This window comes from Macaca thibetana, chromosome 3 (assembly GCF_024542745.1).
Source record: "Macaca thibetana thibetana isolate TM-01 chromosome 3, ASM2454274v1, whole genome shotgun sequence".
Lineage (NCBI taxonomy): Eukaryota > Metazoa > Chordata > Mammalia > Primates > Cercopithecidae > Macaca > Macaca thibetana.
Window position 1 is genome coordinate 35,330,263 of NC_065580.1, and position 23,102 is coordinate 35,353,364.

Sequence of the window (23,102 nt, forward strand, 5' to 3'; positions counted from 1 at the left end):
GCTAGTAACCAATTCTGGGGAGTTTATGCTTTCCTAGTCTCTGTTCTATCTGTTCCAGCCTCTTTACACCTACACAGAGTTCATCGTTCAATCTGCATCACTTCGTTCTTAGATCATTACAGCGGTCTCCTAACTGGTCTTTCCACCACCAGCCTAGGCCTCACTGAATCCATTCTTCTGTTGGTTACAGAGGTCTCAAAAGAAGACATTCATACAGCCAACAGACACATGAAAAAATGCTCATCATCACTGGCCATCAGAGAAATGCAAATCAAAACCACAATGAGATACCATCTCACACCAGTTAGAATGGCAATCATTAAAAAGTCAGGAAACAACAGGTGCTGGAGAGGATGTGGAGAAATAGGAACACTTTTACACCGTTGGTGGGATTGTAAACTAGTTCAACCATTATGGAAAACAGTATGGCGATTCCTCAAGGATCTAGAACTAGATGTACCATATGACCCAGCCATCCCATTACTGGGTATATACCCAAAGGATTATAAATCATGCTGCTATAAAGACACATGCACACATATGTTTATTGCAGCACTATTCACAATAACAAAGACTTGGAATCAACCCAAAGGTCCATCAGTGACAGATTGGATTAAGAAAATGTGGCACATATACACCATGGAATACTATGCAGCCATCAAAAAGGATGAGTTTGCGTCCTTTGTAGGGACATGGATACAGCTGGAAACCATCATTCTTAGCAAACTATCACAAGAACAGAAAACCACACACCGCATGTTCTCACTCATAGGTGGGAACTGAACAATGAGATCACTTGGACTCAGGAAGGGGAACATCACACACCGGGGCCTATCATGGGGAGGGGGGAGGGGGGAGGGATTGCATTGGGAGTTATACCTGATGTAAATGATGAGTTGATGGGTGCAGCACACCAACATGGCACAAGTATACATATGTAACAAACCTGCACGTTATGCACATGTACCCTACAACTTAAAGTATAATAATAATAAATAAATTAATTAAAAAAAAAGAAATAAAAGAGGAAAAATAAAATAAAATAAAACCCATATAAATATCATGTCACTTCTCCTCTTGAGCTCCTTTGATGCTCCTCTTGGCTTTTCATAATTAAGTCCACATTCCCTAGCTTACACTAAGTTGCTCAGGACAGACTCCTGTGACACTCAGCCCATATCAGCCTTCTTATTCAGATACAATTGTACTGGCTTTTAAAAATGAATCTTACAAATACATGCTCTGTGGTTCAGATTGTCATATAATTTGTCCGACAAACTTGGTAAACATGACAATTTCTTTGGAACCTAATTTCCAGTTTTGGTGTACCACAATGATGCCACACAACTCTAGTCTATCTGGGAGATGGCTTTTTAGCTGTGGTTTGTCAGCCAATCATTTCTTCTAAGGGCTTTTGGAAAAGTTAAAAGTTACAATAGCTAAATAGTAAGGGAAGAGCTGGGACAAACAAAGTGTGTAACACCAGAGACAGGACTAATCAAAATAATCTAAATATCCAACAGTTCTTGAAATTGCTTAAATAAAATAGGATTTTAACGGTATGTAAACTATCTTCTTTTTGAAGAAAAAAAATGTTATGTATGTGTTCAAATATGTATTGAGAAGAATTTTTAAAGATGCACTAAACCAGGTACAAGTGACTCATGCCTGTAACCCCAGCACTTTGGGAGGCCAAGGCAGGCAGATCACTTAAGGCCAGGACTTCCAGATCAGCCTGGCCAACACGAAGAAACCCCGTCTCTACTAAAAATATTTTTAAAATTAGCCAGTCATGGTGGTGTATGCCTGTAATCCCAGCTACTTGAGAGCCTGAGGCATGAGAATCGCTTGAACCTAGAAGGCCTAGGTTGCAGTGAGCCGAGATCGTGCCACTGCACTCCAGCCTGGGTGACAGAGCAAGTCTCAGAAAAATTAAAAAACTAAATAAAAGATATGCACTAAAGAGTTATCAGTAATTCTTCTGTGTGGAGAGGATAATGGGGTTCTTTATGTTCTTTTGTTTATATGTATGTTCTGATTCTTCTTAATGATCACACGTTATTTTAGTTCTAAAAAGAAAAGGACATACAGAATCTATACAATCTAAAATGTTAACTTTTTACCAAATTGTTTTTTACAGAATGACATAAAATCCTATGGTTTCCAACCATTATTTATACTAGCCTTTTTCCTCAAATTGAAATGTCTTTCCCAATCCCCACACCCATGAAACTTTTTTTTCCTAGCCTGGTCACTTTATTGTTTAAACATTCTGATAGAGTCGGCTGGGAGTGGTGGCTCATGCCTGTACTCCCAGCACTTTGGGAGGCCAAGGTGGGCAGATCACAAGGTCAGGAGATCAAGACCATCCTGGCTAACACGGTGAAACCCCGTCTCTACCGGAAAAAAAAAATTGACCAGGCGTGGTGGTGGGCGCCTGTAGTCCCATCTACTCGGGAGGCTGAGGCAGGAGAATGGCGTGAATCCAGGAGGTGGAGCTTGCAGTAAGCCGAGATCACGCCACTGCACTCCAGCCCAGGCAACAGAGCAAGACTCTGTCTCAAAAAAAAAAAAAAAAAAATTGGATAGTGTCACATTCTCTGTGAAGCTTTCCTTGATCCAGAGTCTGCTGTAGATCCGGGATCTATGATAAAACGTGGTTCACAGGCTGAAGCCATCCAACAGTTATTTTTGTACAGCCTGTGAACTAAAAAAATTTTTACTCTTCTGGAAAGGTTGGTTTCCTTAAAATTCCCACTACTCTGAGGTAGAAGACACTTTCTAATTCAGCTTGGTCTCCCCAATCTGGAGGAGAGTGCCCTGTCCATAGGAGCCACTTGATAAATAAATGCAGAATGCATGAAGGAGCAGTGTAAGCTTCCTCCTCACACTAGAATGTAAGTTACATGAGGACAGGGGTTCTATTGCCTTTGCTCACTGTTTACCTCCAGTGTTTGGAAGAGTATCTGGAACACAGCAGGCACTCGGAAAATATTTGTGATTGTTAAGTGCACCGATATTGTTGCCATATTTCTGAGTTTTGTAAGTTTTAGATCAATCTGTAGTCTTTTATATCATACATTTGGCAATTTATGGAAATAAAAGTCCACCTTAAGAGCTTCAGAAAAACAAGGAAGAGGCAGCTTTAACTGTGTCGAGAAAGGAAGTAGTTATGAGATCTTTTCAAGAGCGTATTGATTTCCCCGTCTTTAGGGCGTCTGCATAGGGACACTGCAGCCTGTAATTACCTCTTCCTTTCACCCAGTGGTAGCAACAGTCTCAGGCAGGTATTAAATCAAGATCCTGCTGACACCGAGTTATTAAATACCTGTGGCAGCAGGGCTCATGAAGTAGAGGGACTCAGCATCCTGGCCTTGTTTCAAATCAGGATGAGCTGTACTGAGCTGTACTTTCAGAGATTAACATGCGCACATTAATCACAGCCTAAACACTTCATCTACTCTTGGACAGTCTCTCTCCCAGTGAGTTGAAAGCTCTTTATAGAGGATGAACTAATTAGTTTTCATATCAGCTTTATGAGTTTCCAGGGAGGATGGACCAGGATCCCCGTTCTGTGCTGAATAATGATCATCATAATACTTTGCATGTTTACAGTACTGGATTCTGAACACATTGTAGAAATGCTTTTTTCATAATGATAAATGTGCCCGCTGAGAATCTGACCATATTATACTTGTCTTATTATGTGCTTTATCACTTTGTTTCTTAGATTGATGTGAGAGCCTGTATCTTCATTTAAACTTTGTGAAGTCCCTAGTAAGTACATGTTGGTCTCTCTTAAGGCACAGAAAGCCACAGTAAGGCAGCTTGTTAAAATGCAAAGGAGAAAATGTATCTCCTCATCACTTGCTTCTGGTGAGAAGGCTTGACCAGTCTCCCCAGCCCAACCAGCTCCTGGTAATACTCGTACTAGCCTTTTCCTCTTTATTCAGGAGGGCTGCCACACCCCGCTCCTGGGATCTCCACATGGCTTAATCAATGACCCAGTTTATCAGCAAACTTTTGCTCCTCTGCCTCATCAGATTGGAGGTGGAAGCTGTTCACCTCTCACAACCCTTTGACTTAGAAGAGCCTGTCTTCACGCACACACAAGGGTCAGAGGAAGGGAACGCCTGCCTTGGCTTTCTGTTCTAAATTCACACACCTGCACACATACATGCCTTTTAAAAACCTACATTTTACCTTTTATTTCCTTGAACAACAAGAATGAATGTAATTTTGAACACAAGGTGAAAATAGTGACGTCTCTACCAAGGGAAATGAAGATCTCCACTGTTCTAAGAACGGTAAACCTTGGGAGGTTGAGTCTGGATGGAAGAAGAGAGGTACAGTGACACAAAAGATGCATGAGCTTCACAGTCAGAGACACCAGGCTTACCCTCTCTGTACCTCAGTTTACTCATCTATAAAATTGCAATAGAACCTTTAAATGTTGTGAAAACATGAGACAACTTAGTTCAGAAAATATCAGTCACCTTCCCTCCCTCACATGGAATCAGGGCACCGACTAGCTCATGGGCCACTGGGATCCTTTTTAAGTGATGATGTCAGTTGTTATTCTGTAAGAGAATGGCTGAACAGCAGAAACAGACTCAAAGAGCCAGGCTGAAGGACTATGGGAGAGATTTTCTAGTGAAACACAATCCTCTTGACTGGAGATAATCCAAAGCTCTGTATCTGAAGCAAACAATTATTTACTGGGTGACCCAGAGAGTTTGCCAAGACCACTGTTATAATCTGTAGGACACAAAGGATACATCACTAATCATAGTTAATACAAAGGACTTTAGAGGGACTTATAACTTTCATAAATTAGAGTGGAGAGCTAGAGTGAAGTGAAGGTAATTCAATATGTCTTTCTCTTATTTGAATTAAGACACTTCTTGAGTGACAGGGGTAGAAGGATAGCTGGAAAAAATGCATGTGCCCCATGTCCCCATGTCTATTTTGTGAATGTTGGCATCGTTGTGATTTGTGTAGAGACCCACTAGACTAAGGCTTATCCAAGGAGAGTTCAAAGAGCCACTTGAATCATCCTTAGCATCAGCCAAAATGTAGCTTTGAATTTAGGGGTCTTATCTTCCAGTATTCCTCTAGCACTTATTTCCTTCCTACCATGAAACTTCTTTTCAATTTTATTCCTTCAAGAGATCATTCATTTTTATAACAAATGATTGAATCGACATCTGGGTATCTATGGGACTTCTGGAAATATGGAAGCATCAGCTTCATCCTGGGTCTAGCATCCATGAATCTAAGATGATAATGACCACAATGGGGATCTTTTCACAACTTTTTATCTCACTTTGAAGAAAGTTCTTACTGGGCACGCTGGCTCACACCTATAATCCCCATGCTTTGAGAGCCCCGGGTGCGAGGATCTCTTGAGCCCAGGAGTTGGAAACTAGTCTAGGCAACACAGTGAGACCCCGTCTCTACAAAAAAAATCAAATTGTTAGCCAGGTGTGGTGGTGCATGCCTGTAGTCCTAGGGACTCCAGAGGCTGAGGCAGAAGGATCAGTGGAGCCTAGGAGTTTGAGGCTGCAATGAGGTATGATTGCGCCACTGCACTCCAGCCTGGGTAACAGAGCCAGACTCTGTCTCAAAAAAATAAAAAATAAAAAAAATTCTTGCTTGCAGTCCTTTAGAAAGAGATCTGATCAGATTTTCTTGAACAAGAGGAAACAAAGAAAGGCAAATGCTTAGGACCCAGACCCTTTTTGGGCGAGAATGTAATATTTTTTAATATCCAGTAATGTTACATACACACCTGACAGATGTATCAACTCACAGAAAAATATTAGTTTGGCTTTTTTAAAAAAGGGAAAAAACTTCAATACACATGTATCGAGATTACAAAAATCTGACAGATGTATCAAGTCACAGAAAAATATTAGTTTGGCTTAAAAAAAAGGGAAAAAACTTCAATCCACATTTATTGAGATTACAAAAATAACAGCACATTTCATGAACTCATTACAAGTCGGAGTTACCAACACATCTAGAGATAGGAAGAGCATCTTTAAATTAATTGCTTCTTGCCAATACAAATCTCACAACATAAAAAATAAATTTATGTTCATATTTACAGAAGAAACATGCTGATTGTTTCTTAAGATTCTCTTCGGAATTAATGGGCGAGATTATTTTTAAAGTCAGGGATCATTCTGAATTGAAGAAGTTATTTTGAAAAATCTCACGATGCATTTTGCGTAATACCACTGAACAGTTCTGCATCCTCTTCTAGAGATCGTGTTTTTATCGCAGGGCTTCTGGAACTTCCACCTACAAAAATAGCGGATTTTCTCTCAATGAAACAACACACATGATAAGGGAAAAATATCCGTAGGATATGTCTCTAGCAGTATCCTCTGAGAAGAACTCAAGCATAGGTTGATTATTGCTGCATGGTAATAATTGTTGTTACCATGTTATACATTTTATGTTATAAATTAGGTATCAAATCAATCACAACTCTGTGGTAAAATTTTTGACAAGTGGTGAATCCTTTTGGAATTTAGATTATATTCCCTGGTTTTCTTCTTAAGGGAATTGGGACATGTATGTCCGGGAGTGTCTTAAAATGGTCCTGGCCCTTATATGACTGAGAGGCTGGGAAAGTGGCCCAGATGTTCCTCTCAAATGGAAATGTGCTCACTTTTGTGCCCGCTCCTAATGTTTCAAACTTGGCGTGTTTGCTCTCGCATACTAAAATATTGAAAGTACTGATAAGTATTGTGAGAGGTGACTTTGGTACCACCGTGCAATGGAGGACAACTCATTTACTGTATCTGTGCCCCTGTGTCTGTTCTCTGGTTACTTACCCGCTTTAGCTGTTTTATGCTGCTTCCCCGAATTGCTTCCATGAGATTCTCATGAGCTGATCTCTGTGGGGTAGAAGGTCGGGAACTGTCTTCCATTTTCTTCTCTTGCACTGACCTCAGAGAATTTTTTATTTCCTTTAGGACATTGTTTGGCTGTTTCTTGACCTTTTTCCCTTTTTTCTTTTTCTGTCCATTTTGTAATGCCCGTTGGGCACTCTCCTGTTGTTTGATGACTTCTGCAATGTTTCTGGTAATGAGCTTTTTCTCTGGGAGTGGAGGAGGGGGAGGAGGAGGAGGTGGTGGCAGCCTTTGGGAAGAAGGAGGGGGAGGGGGAGGAGGAGGAGGGGGAGGAGGAGGAGGTGTGGCCACAGGAGACAGAGGACGGCTCCTCACAGTCCGGACTTTTTTGGAGAGTTTTGGGGATGACCAGGGTGAGTGCCTGGGAGACACATAAGGTGAAGAGCTAGGTGTTCCTCTTTGCCAGACTTTGGTCCTAAGATTGGGTCCTCCATCATATCCCTCCTGCTGTTTTTGCTCCTGCAAACGTTTTTGCCTCTGTTTATCCATATTTCTTGTCAAAATGCTCGTCATGCTCATTCTTGGTCCTGGGAGCTCAAAATGGTATCCCAGCCTCAGCAGCGTCGTGTTCTCCTTCAGCAGCTTGACAATCTCCATTTCCACCTGGCTGCCCATGATGTGCCTCTGGTTGTGGAAACGCAGCTCCGTGAGCACCGTGTTGTGCTGCAGAGCTCTCATGATGGCCAGGATCCCCTTTCCCGTTATGAAGTTGGAATCAACGTTTATATTGGTGATGTGCTCATTGACTTTGAGCATCTCCGCAATGGCCATGGCCGCACTGTCGTCGGCATGCGTGTTGGCCAGACTGAACGTCTTCACCACAGTGTTGTCCTTGAGGGCTTCAGCAAAGCGGGTGAGGGTCTGTGTTGTGATGTTCTCAATGTTGTTCAGATTGACTTCTGTGGTGTCAGGGTCATTGCTTTTAATCTTGTCCAAAGCGTCCTCAATCACTGTAGGATTTCCACAAGGGTGAATGGCAGCTGGGGACTCTGTGTTTCTTCCATTGCTGTCGTTGGTCAAATTTATGTTCTCTATTTGACTTTTAAATATCTTTGGCTTAGAGTTATCAGAATTGACACTATCATAATTTACAGTTCCATTAATCCCTTTTGCAGTTTCAATTGTTCTTTCCTCTTCATCGCTGTCTTCTTCCTCCTCTTCCTCCTGGGACTCCTCCTCCTCCTCTGTATACACTTCCTCAGAAACCTCACTGTTACTTTCAGTAAAGATAAGCTCTTCCTCACTTTCCTCTTTGTCTTCTGCAACCTAAAGAGTATGATATCATCGTTAAGCTTCTTAAAAATGATATCATTTTTAAGTACATTTTTTAACTTGCAAAAGTAGCACATGGCAAGTGACATAAGTTTATAAGGAAAAAAGTTAACAGTCCTCTGCTTCTGATCTGTCTAGTTCTCATGACCAAGGCTGACATTTTATTGCAATAAAGAGCAATAGCTTTTTCTACAAACATTTCTCTTGTTTTCTACAGAATATCCAGAATTCAACTTATTGAATAAAATTATATAATCATTTTGCCAATCTGAACAAATAAATCAGAACTTCAGCTTTGGAAAACCTTGATAAATTTGTCCACCTCCTGAGGACCGACTCTTACTGGTTAACTCTCCATTTACTTACAATGTAGCAAATTCAACCCTCCCTTCTGGAATCACTCTGTCTTATTTCTCCATCTCAAGCAATCAAATGACAACAAAAATACACAATATGTTAATGAGTTCCCCTTTTTAATGCTCAAAAATTCCCAAATTTGCCTTCCATAGCAGATGCGACAGAAGCCAACCACTCTCTGCCAGGCCTTGCCTCAGTGTAGACAGAAGCAGAGCTGTCATTTGCTCCTCCAGCATTTATCTGCCTCTGCGGTAGAGCCGGCACAGGGATTCAGAGACTCTCTGAATCACCTGAGAGCTGCCTCTGCAGCTGTCCCTTATCTGGGCAAGGGAAGTCTAAAGGCAGGGCTGCTGCTCAGGACAGCAGGAAGTCAAAATCCAGTTCGATGCAGAGGAAGCATTCAGGTCACCCTTTTGGGAAGCTCACCTTGAAACCTCCATCTAGTCCAGGGTTAAATGAGACAGACTGCAGAAGACCAGGTGGGAAAGATAATCACCCTTGGCACCCACTAGATTCTAACCAGTAAAGTGGATGGAACAGCAGAGAACAGTAGAAAATCTTGAAGTAAGCCATTGCCCCAGCCTGATGGTCTTAAATTATTTAGCATGTATCAATTATGAAAGGCTTTCAGGCAAACACGATTTCATTCTATCTTTGTCTTTCCTGTTTACAAGACTTGCTGCACAAAGAAGCCCAAGTGACCCCTTGTTTCTCTTTTTCTTGCTATCTTTTCTGATTTTTACAAAAATAAAGGTCTAGAAATTGCTGACAGAGTCTGATTTTTTTCTCCTGCTGTCTCTTTAGTCCTTTCTCTTTATCTTTTCTGCAGCCCTGGGACCCTGCCCTGTCCTCCAAGCCCTGATTCTTCTCTCTATATTGGCAACTTTTTTCTGACCCCAAGGGTGCCCGCTGCCTGAGGCATGTGGATCTAGCTTTGGAAAACACCGCACTTATCTCCAGGCTTGTTTGCCCAGTTGCTGTCACAAAATAGCCTCCAGTTATCCACTCTTTGGAGTGGCAGGCACCAAGCGATGGCCTGGGGAAGGGGTCAGCCACTCCTGGGATGACTTGTCCAGTCTTAATTTACTCCCTTTTACTCCCTTCTTCAGGAGCAGGGAGGGAGAGAGACGGATACTCTGTGTGTCTGCGTGTGTGTGTGTGTGTGTGTGTGTGTGAGAGAGAGAGAGAGAGAGAGAAAGAGAGAGAAAGGTTTGGTGGCAGCTGGCTGCAAGTCACAATGCAACAACATAAGAAAAAGAGTGTGGCTCTAGCCAAGTCTGCGGGCATATGCAAGGGGAGAGAGGAAGCCTTCCCTGTGAAACAAATTGATTAACCCGAGAAGGAAAGAATTGTGGGCTGACTTCTCCTCATCCCCATTCCACTCCAAATTCCTTATCATTCTAGTCCCTGTAAAGCTGTGTGTGTTCATGTGTTTTTAGCTGTTTTAGTATTTGGAGGAAAGGGGCCTGTCTCAAAATCCAAGGTATACAGCCTTGTATGACACCATTACATTTCATTCCCTTTGGTTTTTTTAAAGACCCTCTGGCTCTATCTGCAAGATCTGTTTTCCCCTCGTAATGTACCTGGACAGGTAATACCTGAAACTGTGAGTTGTCATATAGCATCTAAATGATAGCTCTCCCAGAAAGCCTTCTTTGACATCCCCTCCAATTATCCCTCCAATGCATTCCCGTAGCACTGTACTCGCCCCCAATAAAGTACCTGTCACTCTTTATTTTGGTCACTTGTTTTCCCCAGCAGACGGTTAGCTGTTGAGAGCAGCGGACCATCTCTGCTTTGCTCACCTAGCACAGTGCTTAGCATGTAGTAGGAGCTCAATAATTATTTGTTTACCGAATGGCTCTAAGTTGACATTGGTTAACCACAGCTGAGAGTTAGGACTAGACACAGGAGAAAGGTGACAAGCCCTCCCAGTTTGCCTGAGTGTGAAGGCTTCCCCAGGATTTTAGTCATGAAATCTAGACAGTCCCGGACAATCTGAGATGATTAGTCACCCTAGGTGGGGGACGTCTGCAGAAAGAAGAACAGAAGGGGAAAAGGTGTCTACAGAGGCGAGGTGAAAGGATGCAAAAAACAGACTTTGCTCACTTTATAAAATATTCTGTCCCTAGGGGCCTATTTTATGACAGATTTCCTATATGCCATGCTTTGGCATTAACCCTGATTATTTGAAGAATGGAGGTGGGAAGGAGGGTGTAGAATGAGGAGGTGGGAGATGTCAAGGGACTGGACAAGGAGAAGGGGAATGTTAGCAAACTTAGAAAACAAATCAGGTAATAAGAAGAGTGGCCATTTCTCCTGATTGCCTCCCTATTATGTACGTACATATCACATTCAAAGTATGTGTTAATTGACTGTTTATGTTATTGGTAAGGCTTCTGGTATACAGTAGGCTATTAGTAGTTAAGGTTTGGGGGAGTCAAAAGTTATACATGAATTTTGGATGCTGCAGGGGCAGGAGTTGGTGGGCCTGACCCCCATGTTGTTCAGGAGGTAACTGTAGTTGAGCGGTTCTTAAGTTTTACTGTGTGTCATAATCACCTGTGAGAGCACCAATTGTTGGGCCCCATCCCCAGAGTGTCTCGTTCATCAGATTGAGGGGAGCTCTATAATTTGCAGTTCTAAGAAGATCCCGGGTAATGCTGATGCTGCTGACTGGGCACCCACAATTTTGAAATGTTCTTTAATTTTCAGGTCTATGTAATTAACAGTTCTGTTAACTTCTAATGAATTTCTTAACCTCGCCTTGTCTCAGTTCTCCAGTGCAGAAAGTTAAGAATGAAGTGAGATAACGGGAGAAACTCATTGGCACCTGTGCTGAGATTGAACCACTGTCAATAGGGGAGCTAGACCATTGGGATTCTAGGGTCCCTGGGAGCTCCAGTGTGGCGTAAGTTTGTGTAAGCCCAGGTGGGCAGAAAGTCTGCAATTCAACAGGTGTTGCGTCTGCTTTTTGTAAGCCTTTACAGAGCCAGCTGCCTGATAATCAGTCAAGACCCTCCGCTCCTTCTCAGGGTCCCTACTTTATGGCTTTTCACTTACGCATCTACCTTGTTCCCCCAGCCACCCCACAGTTGCATGGAGAGTTTTCCTGTTGTGGGAATTGGATTTGCACCCTCCATCAGCAAGCTCCTGCTCATCACACTTTGCAACTACAGAGAGCTGGCCAGCAGGGAAAGTACTGGGAGAAAAGTTAACTAGCCTAGAAAGGAACTGAAGTCCATCAACACAGCAGCCTCTCTAATTGAGCTCATAAGCCATTAGCAGGGATCAGCAAAACCTTTGGCAGGATCAGGTGGGTTCATCCAGCTGACGACAAGTTTTGCCCTTTGCTTCCACCACTGTCACACATTGTGACATTAAAAAGTCTTTGTTGGATTATTGATACACTGGTTGTATAGCCTGGATATTCTGAGACAGTTTTATTCTTTTTTTTTTTTAAATGAGACAAGGTTTCGGTTTGTGGCTCAGACTGAGTGCAGTGGCACAGCCGTAGCTCACTGCAGCCTCAACCTCCCATGCTGAAGCCATCCTCCCACCTCAGCCTCCTGAGCAGCTGGGACTACCACTTGCTAATGTTCCACCACACCCCGCTAATTTTGTTTGTTTGTTTGTTTGTTTTAGAGATGAGATCTCACTATTTGCCAGAGCTGGTCTTGAACTCTTAGGCTCAAGTGATTCTCCTGCCTCAGCCTCCCAAAAAAGTGTTGGGATTACAGGTGTGAGCCACCATACCCGGCCAGTTTTATTAGAGAGTTTTAAATAATTGTGATAATAATGTCATTATTATTTTGACACTCATTATCACATCAAAGAAAAAAAAATCCCTCTTAAAACAATGGTTGTGGAGGAATTGACCTGCCCAAGTACTGACTTGTATGTGTCCTTCCTTCTAACACACCCCTTCTAGCTGCTCAATACCATGGCCTTGGCAGACCCTGGCCGGATCCCAGTGGCCCTTCCTGCAATGATTGACATGGACAAAACTCACACATATCTTGCTGCAATTGTGGCCCACATAACCCTATCATCAAGATCATCTAACAGCCCTAGATTAGTGCTGTGGAAGTCTTGCCATTGGCTTTAGGCCATTTTGACTTTAGATGATTCTAACAGAGTGCAAGGGTTTTAAACTGTTTCTCCTGACCTCTGTTCTTCCATAATTCCGGAAGAATTTTTTTTTTGTTATATGGACACTTTATTATCATTACTATTTTCCCAGAGAATAGTAGTCTTTTGGACTTCCTGCTGGTAATGACTCATTTGGCAAATTCAAAGTAACCATTTACTGGGCAATACACAAGGGATTCATAGACCTGAGCTCTGATATAAGCACATTTACTAATCTCAGGATCACCATCGTAAAGGAGACAGAAATCTTAGAGATCATCTATACAGCTGTGCTGCCCCTGAGTCCTCAGATGTGTTTCAGGATGTGTTATCATTTTGAAATTCTATGCAAAAGTTGGTGTATTTTGCACAGACCCAGGGCTATTTTAAGATGGTTCATAACTTATCAAAATTTCAAAGGGGTTCTTGATTCACAAAAGAAACACTGTCTCTAACTCCCTCGATATCCAGGGGGAAAGCGAACCCTGAAGTGACAGTTCAAGGTCTAACAACATGGGAACAAAGCAGGGACTCTTAACAAGGCCCCGTGACTCTCAGTGTCATGTACTTCCCACCACCCCACACTTCTTGGTGTTGGAACAGAACTATTTCACCATAGCTACTATCACAGTCAAAGCAACCAGTGTTCCCACTTTTGTCTTTATAGGAGATAATAAATGTACTTAACTGAAAAAAAAATGTATACATGTTATACGTACACATATATCTTAGGAAAATTACCAACTTATAGCTCCAACAAGACTTATGTTTGGCAAAATATTGAATCCCATACACTGGTTGAGAATTATTTTCCGCTTGAGCTTTCTGTTTGTAATCAAAGAGCCCCAATTAAGAATTTTACATATTATGATCCATTGGGTGTCCATAGCATTTACATGATTATTTCAGCCTGAGAAATGATTTAATAGCAAGTATAAATGGGTTATAGAAAAATTCAAGTGATTAGAATTGAGAAGTTAGGGAAAACAAGTGTCTAGGTTTGGGATGGGGTGATGGGGAGGTGGGGTTAGCCAATGAAAAGTCCCGAGAGCCTACCTTTCCACATTCCCCCAGTCTCTCCTTCTCCAAGAGTTTTTGGGACTCCTTTTCCCAATAGGCCATCAGTGCCTCTCTGCTGAATGTCCCTGTGGGGGTTTTCTCAGTCAGGCTCTTCTGCCTTAGCCCCACGGGAAGGTTGCGGTCAGGTTCAATGTCTTCCAACTCTCTCTCTAGCTCCTTCAGCTCCTCAGCTGACAGGGAGGCGAGGAGTTCATCCTCGTCGATGGATTCATATTTACTGAGTCCTCTTCGGTAGCCAAAGGTAGACATGGTCCCTGCTTTGTCAGACCCAGAAGGAGCTTGAAGGACCAGGCATTCAAGGCAGCCAGAAGCAGGCAGGGGGGCAAGTGGCAGACTGGTCAACAACTGGTGCTAGGAGTGGCTGCGGGAGCCTTTTAAGAGTGGTGATACAGGGCTGTGACAATGCAGAGAGGGGTGAAAGCATGGGCTGTTTTAAGCATCAGACGTCAGCCAGACATTTGAACACAAAGAATGTCACATCAGTGGTGGATGGAGGTCTCAGAACCAGTGGGGATTATTAACATACTGGCCAGGGCCATATTTAGCTGAGCCTGATAGCTCATGAGGACAGGCAGAGAGTGTTTCAGATAAGGAGTAACATAGTTCTTCTCACTTTGTATTCAAACAACAGGGGAATAAAATTTATTTTGAAAATGACTTGCCGCCACCACCATGGCCATGAAAAGATTTTTTCATTATAATCTTCGGGTTGAGAAATGTCTCCACAGTACTGCATGGGTAGTTATTCTGGTTCTTCTATAAACATACTGTGGGTGCTACTGATGGGGACAGAAGGTCATAATAATATAATATTTCATAATTTTATTGTACTTTGCGGTTTACAAAGCACTTTAATCAGTTTTTCTAATCATAAATCCTGTGAGATGAATAACATGGTTCTCATTTATAGATGTTGGCAACCGAGGCATGGAGAGATTAAGTGTAACGTCAGAAGTCAGAGAGCTGAAAGTACAGAGAGGTGCCTCTCTCCACTGAACGAAATGCTTCTTCCTTCTCACCATGATTACTAGTGAAAAACTAGACTTGCAAATAAAACTCTAAAAAGACAAACCATAGTACTGGGTATGATTTGTTAAGGACTGACATTATGCCATTCCAGTGCTAAGCATTATCTCCTTTAATTCCACAATCCTGTAAGGGGTACATTAGTGCCCATACTTTACTAGTACACACTCAGAGAGGTTAAGTTACTAGCATGCGAGCACAGAGCTAAGAAGTAAGACAGCTAGAATCTGAGCCCAGATTTGTACCTGGCCTGAAAATGGAAGAGATGTGAATTTGAAATTATATATACAACTTGATCAGTATGTATTATATATATATGCAACACATTTTCTTATGTACTCCATACATTTGCACAAATTAAAAAAAGAAAGTATATATGACCATTTTGTTATATGTATGTTCAAATAAACCCATAGTTTGTAGGACTTCATAAATATAATACCATTTTACAGATATGTAAAATCTATTAAAGTATTAATGCAAACAAAAATACATTTATCAATACATGTATAGTACATGATATTCTGATTATACCCTCAGCAGCTGGTGAATATTTGGGTTGTTTCTAGCTTTGGGTTTCTAGCTTTTATCTATGAATACAATTTCTATGAACATTTACATACAAGTGTTTGAGTGACCTCAGGTTTTCATTTATTTTGAGTAGCTATGTAGGAGCAGAATTACTAGGTTATATGATAAATTTACTTTTTAAGAAACTGTAAAAAACTGTTTTCCAAAATGGCTGCACCAATTTACATTCCCATCAACGATGAATGAGAGTTCTAGTTTCTTGACATCCTCACCTATTATTGTCTTTCTATTATAGTCATTTTACAGGGTGTCAAATGATAGTTTTAATTTTCATTTCCCTAGTAACTAATGATGTTCATCATTTCATGTGTTTATTGACCATCTTATATCTTCTTTGGTGAAATATTTATTCAAATCTTACCTCCCCCTTTTTAAAAAAAATTTTTGAGACAGGGTCTTGCTCAGTCACCCAGGCTGGAGTGCAGTGGAGTGATCATAGCTCACTGCAGCCTCAAGCTCTCGCTTATGGTCATTTTAAAATTGGGTTAATTATCTCCTTATTATTGAGTTGTAAGAATCTTTATATATTCTGGAGACAAATATTTTATTAGGTGTATGTTTGTTTTATTCTGGAGCTTGTCTTTTGGTTCGTTTTGAAGAGCAAACTTTTTAAATTTTGGTGAAGTCCAAGTGCAATTTATCAATTTTTTTTCTTGTATTGGTTGGTGTTACAGTTAAGAAATATTTTTCTGGCCATGCACGGTGGCTCATGCCTGTAATTCCAGTGCTCTGGGAGGTTGAGGTGGGCAGATCACTTGAGCCCAGGAGTTCAAGACCAGCCTGGCCAACATGACAAAACCCTGTCTCTACTAAACATAAAAACATTAGCTGAGCATGGTGACAGATGCCTATAATCCCAGCTACTCCAGAGGCTGAGGTGGGAGAATCATTTGAACCCAGGAGGCAGAGGTTGCAGTGAGCCAAGATGGCGCCACTGCCCTCCAGCCTGAGTGACAGAGCAAGACTCTGTCTCACAAAAAAAGAAAAAAGAAAATTTTTTTCCAACCCAAGGTCACAGAGATTTACTCATATTTTCTTCTGAAAGTTGTATAGTTTTAGGTTTATTTAGGTTTCCTACCCATTTTGACTTGTGTGTATATATTCACACAAGTGAATATATATGGCACCATTACACTCCATAGCTCACTGTAGCCGCTACCTTTTGGGCTCGGGTGATCCTCCCACCACCGCCTTCGAGTAGCTGGGACTACAGACGGCAAGCCACTACGCCCAGTTAATATTTTTTTATTTTTTGTAGAGATAGTGTTTTGCCATGTTGCTCAGGCTGGTTTCAAACTCATGGACTCAAGTGCTGCCCCCGCCACAGCATCCCAAAGTGCTGGGACTACAGGTGTGAGTGACAACACCTGGCCCAAATGTATCTTTTTGCACACAGATATTCAATTGTCCTAGCACCATTTGTTGAAAAAACTATCCTTTCTTCAATTGAATTACCTTGGCACCTTTGTGGAAAATTAACTGACCATAAATACAAGGGCTTATTTCTAGACAGTGAATTCTGTTCTGTTAGTCTATATATCTATTCTTATGCAATATCGCATGGTCTTAATTACTGTAGTTTTATAATAAGTTTTGAAATCAGGATGTGCGTAAGTCTATCTGACTTTGCTGTCTTGTGAGAATGTTTTGGGTAACTATTTTGATCTTAACTCATTATGGTATTCTGCTCCAAAAATAACTATGACACTTCAGTGATGCTAATGGGAGAGATGATGATAGAATTAGAAGTAATGAGTTCTTTTTTTTTTTTTTTTTTTTTTTTTACATCCTGTAGCATATGCTTTTGGGTAACCTCAGCTAGCGAGGGCCCATCTTTTTTATTTGAAAGGGTTTGATTTTTGGCAATGACATCAAGTCATGATAGCCAGATCTGATGCATAAGATGAGTCATTCAGCTGTAGTATCACATTTTAGGTAAAAAGATGAATAAGGATTACAACCATGTAAAAATCTATGTGCTTTTGGAAAATAAAAAAGAAAAGATGTCTAAACGATAGCATGAGCTCGTTCTTTCAACAATTATATATTGGCCACATGTGATATGTTGACTACTGTGCAAGTTTTAGGGTATATAAATATGTGCGAAGAAACACTGGAATTGTGTTTTACCTAACTATCTCATGTTTGTAATCATTCTGTAACATCTTTTTTTTTTTCTTGCTAATTTTTACTGGACAATTGACAAAACACATATTACATGCCAGATTCTAATTTAGTTGCTTGGGTTAGAGAAGTGAACACAATCAACAAAGTTCCTTCCTCCACAGAGCTTACATTCTAATTGGGAGAGACAGACAATATCTAGACAAACATGTAAATATAGAACTTATTAGATAGAAGTTCTTCGGAGAAAACTAGAGCAGGGTAAAAGGGAAGGAAGATTATGGGGGTAAAATTTCATCTAGGAAGATCTCTGTAGTAAGGTAACATTTGAACATAGACCTGGGCTCAATACAAGCAGACTATAATATACAGTTAGTATTCAGATATTTTAGAATCACAGATTCTCAGATTTCAAAAGGACTTTGAAATACATGAATTTTCTATCAGTTCTGTATGTGATCATCTGGTGTTTGCTTGAACATCTTCAGTGAAAACAGCACATCTTCAAAAGCTCACTTCATTGTTGGATGACTCAAATCTTCAGAAAAATCTTTTTATTGCTTTGAAACTAGTCTCTTGAAAAATCAACATATTTTAAATTTTGTCATTGGAACAACCCAGAATATCGTCTCATATGGATTTCTTTTTCCACCCCCCCACCAAATCTTATGTTTCCCATAAGTGACTCTGAAATGGCTCCAAAAGAGAAGGCTTAATGCCTTTTGTTTGTTTTGTGTGTGTGTTTTTGCTATGTGGCAGCATCACTGGAAAAAACCATTATGGTCTCTCAAAGACACGACCTTAAAAATAGCAGTCGTTTAGATATCCTAGTATATTTGTTACAAATCACTCCGATTATAATAATAATCACAACTCACTAATGATCTTATGAGTTGGTTCAATTCCTGGTTCCCCCTGTAAGTATCCTTCACAAGCTTTAAATCTCCTGGATACAATTCTGCTGAGTGATCAAACACTATCCGCCTGACCCTGACTAGAATTAAATATGGTGAATAATTTAGTTTTCTTTGGAACCTTGTCTACATTGAAAAAATCCAGTCACCTATATGTTCCAAGCATCAGCATTTTGTATTTTGAGATTTTTACTTGGTCACATTATGTTTTTGGATAGAATTGTTTTTGCAGTCAATAATACTCCAAGCCTTTTGACAGTTAATATTTTGTTTAAAAAAATCTGCCTTGGGGGAGAATTTTTTCATAGTTCTGGCTTCCCAGTGAGATATATTCAGATATACTCAGATGCATACTATCTCCCAATATATTGGCAATTCCCTTTTTAGTGAAAACAGAGCTTCCCCTTTCAACTTTTTTTTCCTTTTGGTTTCCTCCTGAAAATACTATCATTTGTTTGTTGGTTTGTTTATTCAACACACATTTACCAACTACCTTGTATGGAACAAGTCTGTGCTGGAAGCTGAGATTATAAACAGAAAATGGAAATTGATCTAGTCTCTGCCCTCAAGGAGTTCATACTCCTGGGAGAGGCAGACAGCTGACAGTAACATAGTGCAGTGATGCCTCTAGCCAGGCGCTGGGGAGGGAAGAACCGTGGGGCACAGATAAAGAAGCAATATAGCCTATATGGATGGAGTCAGAGAAAGTGCAGAATCAGATAGAGCTTTCCAGGCCGAAAGAGCAGCTTCTGGGCAAATGCACAGGAGTATGGAAACAAAAACAAAAACCAGACTATTTGGCATAGGGGTGCAGAGTAGGTGGAGATGAGGCAGAAACTGGCCCTGGTTCATGTACTACTTTTTAAAAATGGCTTTGGTATCTACCCCTCCCCCCTCTTAATAACCCCCAGTATCATGCCTTTCACATGGTAGGTGCTTATACTTGTTGAATATTTGTTTATTTGAAGGGCCTTCTAGGCCATGTCAAAGAGTTTTGGACTTTATTACTATCTAGTGTTAGGTGGATGTAACATTACCCCATAGCATCATCCATAGCCATAGTTGCCTAACAGGACACTGTTCACCTTAGCAAGTGTCCTGATTTAATGGAGACTCAACAAGAGAGTGGCAAAAACTCACCAGTTCCTCCAAAAATCAGCAATACCGGACCTGCCAGTAGATCTGGTGTTTCCACAATTAGTATTTATAGGGTGATCAGAGAGAGCTCCTAAATGTACACATATCTAATTCCTACTTGAGCCTAACACTCTCTATGGAAGGAGGCTCCCACTTGCCTATAGGTGAGTCACTTTGCTTGCGGCTTACGTTCTTGTGGAAATGTTGCAAGCGTTTAAAAGCGTTGCAAGGCCCTACCAATTGTTTGTTTTCTAACTTTATTAATCCCCAAATTTCGAGAAGAATTTGGTAATTTCAGAAACTATTCCCATTTTAAAAGATTTGTTTAGGCACTCTTATTTATATCCACCAAACAGAGTTAAATGAACATATTATACAAATATATTTAATTATTAATTATATATAATATTATATGTCATATGTAATATATATTTCATATTTAATTAAAATCCTCATTTCCACTGATCCTCTGCTTTATTCTACTATAGGCTTGTATTTTTATTTTATTTATTTATTTTTTTGAGACAGAATCTCACTCTGTCGTCCAAGTTGGAATACAGTGGCACGATCTCAGCTCACTGCAGCTTCTGCCTCCCAGGTTCAAGTGATTCTCCTGCCTTAGCCTCCCAAGTAGCTGGGATTATAGGCACCCACCGCCACACTGACTAATTTTTGTATTTTTTAGTAGAGACAGGGTTTCGCCATGTTGACTGGTCTCGAGCTCCCGGTCTGTAGTGATCCGCTCACCTCAGCCTCTCAAAGTGCTGGGATTACTGATGTGAGCCACCACACCTGGCCTTCTATAGGCTTTTATCACTCACAGATTTAATATATGTATTTCAGTGATGAAGGAAGGAAGGAAGGAAGGAAGGAAGGAAGGAAGGAAGGAAGGAAGGAAGGAAGGAAGGAAGGAAGGAAGGAAGGAAGGAAGGAAGGAACGAGGGAAGGGAGGAAATCTCCATCTGAGTATATATCACTGGTAGCTAAAACTCAACCTGCCCCAAACCAGTGTTTTAATTTCCATTTATACTTTCCCCACCCACTCTCCCAGCCTTCTATGTTTCTTTTCTTTTTTCCTTTTTTTTATTTCTGTTGTCACTTTTTTTTTCTTTCCAACTTTTATTTTAGGTTCAAGGGGTACATGTACAGGTTGCTGCATGGGTAAACTGCATGTTGTGGGGGTTTGGTGTACAGATAATTTTATCACTCAGGTAATCAGCTTCTACGTTTCTGAATATAGGATCCTCATCCACCACGTGCTGCAGCGTGTGTGCTACCTTTGTCTCCTGCCTTCACCAACATCATTATATTCCTTTGGAAGACCTAAGCTCTTATATTTTAAACAGCTCTTGAATCTTACTTCATTTCTTGCTGTTCCCCTTGCTTGAATCTAAGCTGCTGTCCTCATTTTCTTGGATGATGGTCATGACGAACTAGCAGTTTCCCTGGTGCATTGCTGCATGATTCTTTCCCCTTTACCACAATGCAGCCAGAGTTAACCTTTTAAAACACAAATCTCATCAACTAGTTCCCTGGCTAAAACCCTTGAATGGTTTCCATTGTCCTTCAGATAGAAACTTCAACTGTAAGCTCTGGCCCTTCCAGCATCAAGCCCTACTCATCTTTCCAGCTTCAACTTGGGCCACTTCTTCCACCTCTCACACTTGAGCCACTTTGGGCTGAATTGTCCACACATCCTTCATCCCCAAGTCATTGCACTGCTCCTTTCTTGGCCTGGAAAGCCTTTGCATCTTCTACTTTACTCAAATCTTAAGTAACACTTCCTCAGGGAGGTCTTTCCTGATGTCTGAAGCCAGCTTAGTTCTCCCAGCTCCCACAAAACTATTTTATGGTAGTAGTATCCCACTTGGGATTACATGTTTCGAATAGGTCTTCGCAGGAAAGGCCTTTTCTCCAAGGAAGAAAACATGTCTGCCCCATTTGCCATCCTCAGGGGCTAGCATAATTAGTAAGTGTTCGGGAAGTAATTAAACACACACACACACAGAGAAAGAAAGCAAAACAAAACAATGCAAAACTGATGAGTTGGATAGTAGGCAAGGCAAGAATAAATCCAGCGTTATAGAACCCAAGAATTATACAATGTTGGGAACCTCTTTAATAATATAAAATTATAAATACAAAATTAGTTATAAAAGTGAAAATGTATTTAAAACAATTAATAGAAATCATGATGAAGTACTGGGTCTTAGGTGATTTAGACTTCTTTCTTCTGTGATGTCTTTAAGGAGTTTATTAGAACTGCTTTCAGAGAAATGCCACTTCATTGTAACCTGGCTTCTCTCCCCACCAAGAGCTCTCTACTAATCCTGGAAACCCCAACACCCACAAGGACCTGAAGCTCACTCTTCATGGTCAGTCTGCCTTTCAGTGTGTCCCCCAGTGTAATGAGTGAGCCCAATTGACCACTAAGTGCTCATATCTCATAGTGGCATTTTTGTCCCTTTCATGGATGCCTTTCTTATTTAAATTGCCCTCAGTTTGCTGGTGAGTAAACATTGATATCATATTATAAACCAAAAATAAGATTCTAAGCACCTCCCCCCTCCTCCATTCTATTGAACAGACAGCCCTTTGGGCCAAGGAGATCCCAGAGAAACCTGAAAAACTGAATTTTGGCCATGACAGGAAGGTGGTCGGACACACCTCATTATACCCTCTCCATTTTGGAGTTTAAGCACAACTGGCCAACATTAACATCAGAAATCATAATGAAACCGCCTTTGCAAAATTATGACTGAGGCAGTGAAAGAGATCTGACTTAACTGACTCCATCTTGCTTCTAACCTCCAAGCTGTCCTTGTTCATTCTTGAGTGTAGGCTGAACTAATTTTGGGAGAAACTTAGTTTATAGTTTAAAACAAAGATGATAACAGCCCTTTCCCAAAGTAGACTTGCTTCTTTCCAGGAAACTAGATTGCCTTTGTAGGACTAATATTAGCCACAAGATTAGGAATCATGGTTTACGAGTCATGCAGCTGGAGGCTACAAGATTCTGACCCTTCCTAAACTGCTCCTAAGATCAATGCTTGAGATATTTTGCAGACCCTGCACCTGATAGCGTCGCCCAGGTGGATAAACTGGCTCATCTGATCTTGTGGCCCCAATGCAGAAACTGACCCAGCACAAGAAGACAGCTTCGACTCCTGTGATTCCATCTCTGAGCTGTGACCAATCAGCACTCCCGGCTCACTGGCTTCCCCTCACCCACCAAGTTGTCCTTGAAAACTCTGCTCCCGAAATGCTCAGGGAGGCTGATTTGAATAATAAAACTCTAGTCTCCCCCACAGCTGGCTCTGCGTGAATTACTCTTTCTCTATTGCAATTCCTCTGTCTTGAAGAATCGCTCTCTCTAGGCAGTGGGCAAGGCGAACCCCTTGGGAGGTTATAGTAAGACTGACAAAACTTCTCTGGTGGCAATAAGATTCCAAATTCCAACATGACTCTGGTATAGCATCACATATTCTCTGAGGGCTGCCTCCTATGAGACTTCATTTACTTAACAAGGGCCTTGGCTTCTGCAACC

General features: G+C 41.1%; 1 protein-coding gene across 2 annotated transcripts; it reads right to left on the reverse strand.

Annotated features, from left to right (window-relative positions):
• Nucleotides 1–1,043: 1,043 nt before the first annotated feature.
• Nucleotides 1,044–14,013, reverse strand: LMOD2 (leiomodin 2). 2 transcript variants are annotated; one of them, XM_050785058.1, is made up of 4 exons: nucleotides 13,740–14,013; nucleotides 7,205–8,189; nucleotides 6,846–7,141; nucleotides 1,044–6,306 (listed from the first exon to the last, which is right to left on the reverse strand). In XM_050785058.1, exons 1-4 carry the CDS (start codon nucleotides 14,010–14,012, stop codon nucleotides 6,280–6,282), a joined length of 1,581 nt encoding a protein of 526 aa, XP_050641015.1. In that variant the 5' UTR covers nucleotide 14,013; the 3' UTR covers nucleotides 1,044–6,279. The 2 variants fall into 2 exon arrangements, with proteins under 2 accessions (XP_050641015.1, XP_050641014.1); XM_050785057.1 differs by having other exon boundaries at nucleotides 6,846–8,189.
• Between the last annotated feature and the right edge of the window lie 9,089 nt (nucleotides 14,014–23,102).

What these genes read in the sequence shown, in the direction of transcription:
- LMOD2 (XM_050785057.1), bottom strand. Translation starts at nt 14,012, where the DNA reads ATGTCTACCTTTGGCTACCGAAGAGGACTCAGTAAATATGAATCCATC. An exon ending in GACTGGGGGAATGTGGAAAG is followed by an intron (nt 8,190 to 13,739) that starts GTAGGCTCTCGG and finishes CATACTCTTTAG; the next exon opens with GTTGCAGAAGACAAAGAGGA. An exon ending in GCATAAAACAGCTAAAGCGG is followed by an intron (nt 6,307 to 6,845) that starts GTAAGTAACCAG and finishes CTATTTTTGTAG; the next exon opens with GTGGAAGTTCCAGAAGCCCT.